This window comes from Pteronotus mesoamericanus, unplaced genomic scaffold (assembly GCF_021234165.1).
Source record: "Pteronotus mesoamericanus isolate MK-2021 breed Mesoamerican mustached bat unplaced genomic scaffold, CSHL_Meso_final contig_20, whole genome shotgun sequence".
Classification (NCBI taxonomy): Eukaryota; Metazoa; Chordata; class Mammalia; order Chiroptera; family Mormoopidae; genus Pteronotus; species Pteronotus mesoamericanus.
Window position 1 is genome coordinate 59,469,208 of NW_026555085.1, and position 8,007 is coordinate 59,477,214.

At 41.3% G+C, this 8,007-nt stretch overlaps 1 protein-coding gene across 1 annotated transcript; it reads right to left on the reverse strand.

Moving 5' to 3' along the window:
* Positions 1-496: 496 nt before the first annotated feature.
* Positions 497-2,854, reverse strand: LOC129067665 (glutamine synthetase-like). Its single transcript, XM_054569768.1, is given in 2 exon segments — positions 497-2,296; positions 2,298-2,854. Coding segments are annotated over 2 exon segments (1,119 nt in total). The 5' UTR covers positions 2,730-2,854; the 3' UTR covers positions 497-1,609.
* Between the last annotated feature and the right edge of the window lie 5,153 nt (positions 2,855-8,007).

Genomic DNA, 8,007 nt, shown 5'->3' on the forward strand with positions numbered 1-8,007 from the left:
GAATTACAACAGTAAAAATGAGTGAACCATATAGATGCATGCAACGAGTACTGTGTCCCAAGATAAATAGGTTTAAAACCACTCCCATTTCTTTTCATTATGCTCTCCTCTTTCCAGTTTAAAGATCATTTTCCTGGCATACAGATGTGATAAAATGCCAATCAGGGAAACCAAATTAGAAACTTGAGGCTTAAAAAAAAAAAATTCCTTCTGTATCATTTTTTTTTTTTTTTTTTTTTTTTAGAGATGAAGGTGGAATTTATTTTTTATTATAAAAGAAAAAAAAACTCGGAATCTTAACGAAGGAATATTTCACTCAGAAGAGACACCACGATACAAAATTACAAGTGTTTGACCACAGTCCTGCCCCCTCCCCTTTAAAAGCAAGAAATGGGAAGGAGGTAGTGGAAGCAAACAAGCAATTCTGTAAAACAAAGTCTTCAAATCCCTACAAATATGATTAAAATCGACTTCTTTTGCTTTTTAAAAAAATTTTAATATATCAAAAGGCCTGCTTTATGACATGCTGTCCCCCAGAAAAGAACCCAACACCCCCTGTCAGTAACATACATGTTCAAGTTGACCAGCCAACTCCTATTTCTAAACCCCTGCGATATGTGTCTTTATACCAAAGCCAGGGGGCTTGGGTGACCGCTGCCGCCACACACGCTTCTTCCTGCTGACCGACCAGTGTCCACCCCCTCCCGCAGGGCGGGCAGGGCACGGAGTAACCCTCAAATGGCAGTGAGGGTCTAATGGCCTGGCAGCTGACTTTTCAAGCATCTCCACCCTCACCCCCAACTCAAAAGGAGCCTTTTACTACCCAGACTACTCCCCTCAAATTTGGCTCCTGGTGACCAGAATGGTTTCTCTCCTTTAGAAAAAGCACACATATCTGCACACCCATATATATAATTTTTTCATTTTTGCATTTAAATATAAAAATACTACTCTGATTTGTGTTATATATGGAGGACCAAGGAATGAGAGCTTTTTCTTCTAAGGTAGAGCTATCCATCCCATTGCTTTACACTGAGCTTGTCTTCAAGTCAGAGCATTTAGCCCCAGGCCAGGAAGCACAGCACAGTGAGAGGCATCTTCCCGCCTGACTCTCGTGCTCCCCTCTCTCCTAATTCTCTTCCACTAGAAATCTGCTTATAGACTTTTTAAAATGGAACTTTCACCAAGAGGGAATATCTAACCTAACCACAGAGTAAGCCCAGCACCCCCTACCCCACTCAGCTACCTCAAAGAAGAAAAAGGTCCTTCCCTCCCTTCACAAACACTATGCTCACTGTCTGGAGAGCTAAGGCCTGTTGGACAAACATCTGATTAGGTGAAGCAGTGGTTATGTTTCCCCGCCCCTTTCCTCACTAACACACTAGAAAGCTTCAGTGATGGGGGAGAAAAAGGGTGTGTGTGTGTGAAGAGATTAAGACCCCTGTAACCTGGCCAAAAAAACCAAGAGATATTAACTGGGCAGGAAGAATAAAAAAAGACCTTGATGTTCCGCCCTTTGAGTTACGGCTATTATGACAATTGAGAGGGAGCGAGAGTGGGAGCGGGATGAAGAATTAGAAGGGGTTCAGTGGCTGCGAGTCTAGTCCACTTAGTTTTTCTACTGGAAGGGCTCCTCGCCAGTTTCGTTAAGAAGACACGTGCAGATGAGGGCTTCTGTCACCCCATAGGGGTCGCAGTTGGCAGAGGGACGCCGGTCTTCAAAGTAACCCTTCTTCTCCTGGCCGACAGCCTGGGGAGTGCGGATGCTAGCGCTGCCGTTGGCCACGCCGGCAGAAAAGTCGTTGATGTTGGAGGTCTCGTTGAATCCAGTTAGGCGTTGGGCATTGTCCCGGCCCCCGTGGGGACCGTAGGCTCGGATGTGGTACTGGTGCCGCTTGCTCAGCCTCTCGATGTACTCTTCAATGTACTTCAGGCCGTTCTCTCGCGTGGCCTTGGTGCTGAGGTTGGTGTGGCAGCCTGCACCATTCCAGTTCCCAGGAATTGGCTTGGGGTCAAAGGTTGCTATCACTCCAAAGTCTTCACACACTCGGTGCAAGATGAACCGGGCCACCCAGAGGTGATCTCCCATCTCGATTCCTTCACAGGGTCCAATCTGGAATTCCCACTGGGCAGGCATGACCTCGGCATTTGTCCCCGCAATCTTGATGCCAGCGTACAAGCAGGCTCGGTAATGAGCCTCCACAATGTCCCTGCCATAGGCTCTATCTGCTCCCACGCCACAGTAGTATGGACCTTGGGGCCCAGGGAAGCCATCAGAAGGCCAACCAAAAGGGTTGTCCATCTGTGCCCATGAGAGTATATTCCTGCTCCATTCCAAACCAAGGGTGCTGATTGCTCCCCATGTCCATTATCCTTTTACAGGTGTACCTTAAATTGGTCTCTGCAGGCTTTCGGTTGTACTTTAGGACTTCACAGAACACCAGCTTGTTGGGGTCCTTGCGGAAAGGGTCCCGAAACATGGTAGCAGGAACAAGATACGTGTCACTGCTGGAGCCTTCAGACTGTAAAGTACTAGAGCCATCAAAATTCCACTCAGGCAACTCTTCTATACACTTGGGCTCACTGTCCAGGGTCCGGGTCTTGCATCGCAGTCCTTCTCCAGTACCGTCGATCCAGATATACATGGCTTGGACTTTGTCACCCTGAGGCAGGGACATGTACACCTGCTTGATGCCTTTGTTCAAGTGGGAACTCGCTGAGGTGGCCATGGTGGAAGATGCTCTGGGGGCGAGCAGGCGGCAGGGCGGGCAGGCCGTGAGAGCAAGGCGCGGAGAGGAGAAGAGAGGAAGCTGGGAATACTACTCAAACCCTCAGTTCTTCTCCCATCCTCTGCGCTCCCTTCTGTATCATTATACTCTGTATGCCGTCTCCAAATACTGCCCAGTCTAATAATAATAGATAAAATGTTACATACTTTTAATGTGCCAGTCTCTATATTTAAAACTATGTGTAAAAAATATAATTTGATTCCAGCATGATACTCTAAGTGCTATTATTCTCTTTTTCTGATGTGGAAACTGAGGCACAGCAAGCTTAAGTAGCTTGCCATGCCCCACAGCTAGAAACTGCTAAAGCCAGGATGCAAACTGAATCCCCTGATCCAAAAGACTGTGTTCTTAACCCACCCACTAGCCAAACTCTGAGCTATCCTCAAAATCTATATTCCCAGCCATCAGTGCAGTGCATCTTGAAGTGTGTTAGGATTTCTGCTTGTTATCACTATTCTTCAGTCCATCTATTGTGTTGCCTGATATCTTTCTGAATATGTTCACTAATTGCCACCTCATCTACTGTAGGTTTTTTATACCTCTAATTGGAACATTATCAGGAATTAATAAAAAGTGGTATTTCCTTTGAAAATTATTTTGAGTTAGACTATATAATTCCATCCATTTGAGTTAATTGTATTAGCTAGAATAAGTGCCTGGGAAAAAAAATTTTAGCTTTAGTAAATGGATTTACCAGTTTATTTGCCTTTTTAAAATTGTTTTTAAATTTTCTTCCTTGAAGCTAAAGGCATATATGTTCAAAAATATCTAATCATCATAATTAGCCTTTTTTAAAAAATGTTTTTAACCCATTTACTTCTGAGAAGACTTGAGAAGCTTGTTACATTACAACAGCTATGCTTGTATTCTTGGAGACAAAAACCAAGGAGGAGAAAAAAATGTTACTATACATTTGCTGCAGCTGAACACTGCATATACTCTGACCAGTGGACAAACAGGGTGTTGTGTCAGTTTTCAGGGGAAGCAATTATGCACCAGCAGTTAATGTCACAGTCTCCACATCCCTAGTCGGGACTCCTCAGTTCATAGTGGATAATGTTGAGTGACAACACTGCAGCAAAAAGCCAGTGGTGGTTTAACTTACTGTTTTCTTGGGCCAGTTGGCTCCCCATCTCCTGTAGAAGTAGACCACAGAATAAACTCTACTTTGCAGTGTTACTAAAAAGGTTCTCTACCTTCTGGCCCCAAACCTGCCTCCAAGCCTTCTCTCTCTCTCTCTACCCCAACGCTACTTCCTCTTTGGCCAGAACTACAGTGTTGGCATCCCAGTTGGTTTCCCTGCCTCCATTCTCACCCTTCTACAGTCAGTTCTCAGAGTAAACAGGGCTTATTCTTTAAAAGCATACAGCCATGGTCCCGTGGCTCAGTTGCTTGGAGCATCATCCTATACACCAAAAGACTGCGGTTTTGATCCCCAGTTAGGGCACATACCTAGACTGTGGGTTTGACTGCTGGTTGGGGCACATATGGGAGGCAACCAGTTGATGTTTCTCTTTCACACTGATGTTTCTTTCCTCTGTTTTTCTCCCTTCTTCTCTATCTGGAATCAATGAGCGTATCCCAATGTCCGGTTATCTAAGCAAATGAGCCTTTCACCTTCTCCATTGTTATGTACAATGTTATGCCTTTAAGTTTCTACAAGGTCCAGGTCAAAAAATGAGAGTTTAATTGGCGTGAATATATAAAAGACATTTTATAATATTTGTGATAAATCTACTTTGCTCATGTACTACCTACTTAGGTATACTATGTCTCCTTGATGTGTAACATTTGTGTCTAAGAGTTATAGGTGTTGGCGTCCCTGGGTAGGCTATTACTGAGCCTGCATCTTGTATGCTTAGCAAGTGTAGCGTGCAGCCTTCCTCCAGGGAGCATCCTGATTGTTCGGATCTGCCTAGGATTACACAGGTTTGCTCTCTATAAATCTGGTGATTTACCAAAGGTCATTCGTTTTCTTAAACTTTCTTCCAGCAACCTTAAGGATGAGTATAGGCTTCCACATTTTAGGTGAATCTTGTTGTTTGGTACTTCTGCTCTTAAGGTTAAAAGATTAGTTTGTAATATATCAGTCCTATTCCATAATCCATTTACTGTCTGTTTCATTATTTTGTGATAGTCCTGGAATTAATCTGTGTGTCTAATTTCCTTCATAGCAGGTAGTATCATTTATTTCATCCTGAATTTCCTTAAAACGTTGGTAATTTTTCCTTTCCATTGAGAATAGTTGTGATCTCGGTACTTCTATTTCACCTTCCTATATGCCTGCTACCGTTAAATTTGCTACTAAGCCTACTGCAAGTCCTATTTGTAAGTTTGCTTCCAGGTTGGCTCAGGTTTGGTAATTCACTTAACAGGGATTTTTGAAATGTTGGGTCTCATATGCCTTTCTACTATAGTGTTAGATCAGTAACTTTAAATTGCTCTTTATTAAAGGTTATTTCTAATTTGGTTATCTTGGGTCCATATAGTATTCTTACCGGATGTCTTCTGCCTGGCAGTGATCTGATTTCTTTTGTGATATTTTATCCTAATCTCATGTCTCCTGGTCCATGCTGCTTTCCAATATTCTATTCTAAGACCTACGGTACTGTTATAGCATCCTCTTTTCAAGGCTGTGCTGAAGGCTGACCACTGTCCTATTATAATTTGGAAATCCTTATTCAGTGGGCACAGAGAAGTGTCATAGCAACTAGCCAGGTCAATCATGCAAGTCATTATATTAGTATGTGATATTCCTGTAAATTTCTTCTACCCCTTGTTTACAAGTTGTTTACAAGTTTCAGGGTAATAGTTAAAGAATAAGAAGACTTGCATTTGATGAGTTCTTTCCAACTATCTGATGTATTTCTAAATAAATAATCTATTATGATTACGTTATGGTAAATATCCCAAGTAAGTATCTTGTCCCGAAGTCCCAGAACCCTGTGGTTTTGTCATACTGTTTATAGTGGTCCTGTAGGCTCTATGGTCTTAGGTATATCAATAGCAGAAGCAAGGTTTGCATAGGCAAACAAACTTGTACGAACATAGGAAAGGAGGTTAAGTATAGGTGTAACTTATAAGTGTAGGGGTAGCATCACTAAAATTAAGGAAAAGCAACAAATGGGGTGCACCAAAACTGAATTTTTTTTTAATGTTACTCTCTACATTTTTATACTTCATTAACTTTCCAACTCTATACACAATTCAGGTAATAGCCCTATAATTGTACTGTTAGGGGTTGGTAACTTATGGGTTGCCAGTAAAATGCCTGGGTTCCCAGAGGCTTTCCTTTTTTAAACACAACCTGTCGATGCAATAAGATATGCTAAAAGTCAACTTAGCTGTTGATTAAAGTTCTCATCTCCTCATTCAGTGAGGCCTTGAATTTTATTGCATTTTGAGGTGATGACTGTTCTCAATGATAGGTCAAAATTTCTTTTTGGGGTTACCAGTTCAAGTCTATTAGTCCATTCCAATGACCTTACTGGGTTCCGCTTTAGTGAGCAAAAAGAGTTTCCTGTAGGCAAAAAGTGTAATTGGTGACTAACCGGCAGTCAGCACTGATGGTATTGTTAACGCTGCCGCGCCTATGGTTCTCACAAATAGTGTAATGTCCAGCTAGGAAGATTCCAGTATATACACAAAAGAGGTAAAGGATAAAAGAGGCCAGAAGAGGTAGAGCAACAATCCTTGGTAGACACATTTTGGCTCTGCAAATTAGTTTATAAACTTATTTAATATGTTGTTCTGCCCTTCTGGTTGCAAATTTTCAAGGTACCTTCCCTCTGTCTACTCCTTTCTAACATTTTTCTATGTCTTTCTTCTGGGTATAACAGACATGCATGTATTCATTCTTGGCTTGTCTGACCTCTCTCTCAAGTTCTGAGAAGTCTATGAATCTTGAGTTCAAAGGTCTACCCTTCTTGTTTTTATATATTTTGTCTATTTCTCTCCTCTGTTTGTACCATGAGTTTGAATCCTCAACTGGTTTTAAAATCTTCATCCAGCATAATGAGTGTAGGGCTTGGGAGGGTTTTCTTTTGTTTTGTTTTTTGCCTATGGTCAACATAAACTTCGCTTTGGTGATGATTTCTTAAATTATAGTCAACCCATATGATCTGTGTATTGCTCCTATAACATCCTTTTAAATATCCAGGCCTTGGGCAATTAGAATATGCTCAATAAAATATGACATGGAGTGAAAGGTTGTCTGTTTTTGCATAATTTTCTCATATGTAAATGCTCTTGGTTGAGGCCATTTCAGACTTAAATGATCACAAACACAACACCTGTAGCCACAATGTCTATAACTTACTTTTAGTATTAAATTAGACCATATTATCCCCATTATACAAAGAAGGAGCTTCCCATGTAAGAACCCTGAAGACATATTCATAAATGGGTTCTTTTACCATTAGCAAGTTTTGTTGACAGGACATATCCTGTAGCTGTACCAACTATGGCTACAACAAATGTTATTAAGAGTTTTATCTGGATTGGTATGTTAGCATTCCTAAAAACAAGCAAGTTACAGCCTTGAGAACAAGTGTGCTGACAATAGTACGTCCTATCTAAGGAAATTCTCTGTCGTGGTAAGATTTGCTCTGTCTTGTGAAGCTGGAGCTCTCCTCTCCCTCCTGTAGTCTAATAAGTGTTTCCTTCTCCATCAGCAATTATTTCCTGTGGAGATAATTTCTCCTTATTATCTCTTATAATGACCTTATGTGGGAATTTGTTATTCTCTCCCTTTTTTCCCCTATATTAATTTGAGTAGAGGGTTCTATCAGGACTTCATGAGGTGTAGGTATGCCTAGTCTTTCTCTTTGATTTAAATTAAATGCTGACCAATCCAAACTTTCCTGAAGTGTAATCCTTTTATCTATTGTTTTTAATTCTCTTTTCATTAGTCCATTGAACCTCTCTACATTTCCTGCTGCTGTAAGGTTATAAGCCAGGTGAAAATTCCACTGTATATCTAGTTTCTGTATTAAATTTTGGACCTTACTAGGTGTGAAACATGTTCCATGATCACTTTCTATGATTCTAGGTGTTCCATAATGGCTGCACTATCTAGCTAACATTTGGATTGTTGCCTTGGCATCTGTGTTAGCACAGGCTTGTGCTATACCTATGCTTGAATGTACATCTACCATGGTGCAGGTATATTTCTTTTGAAATCCTGCTTCCATGAGGCTAATGATATCTATTTGGCACA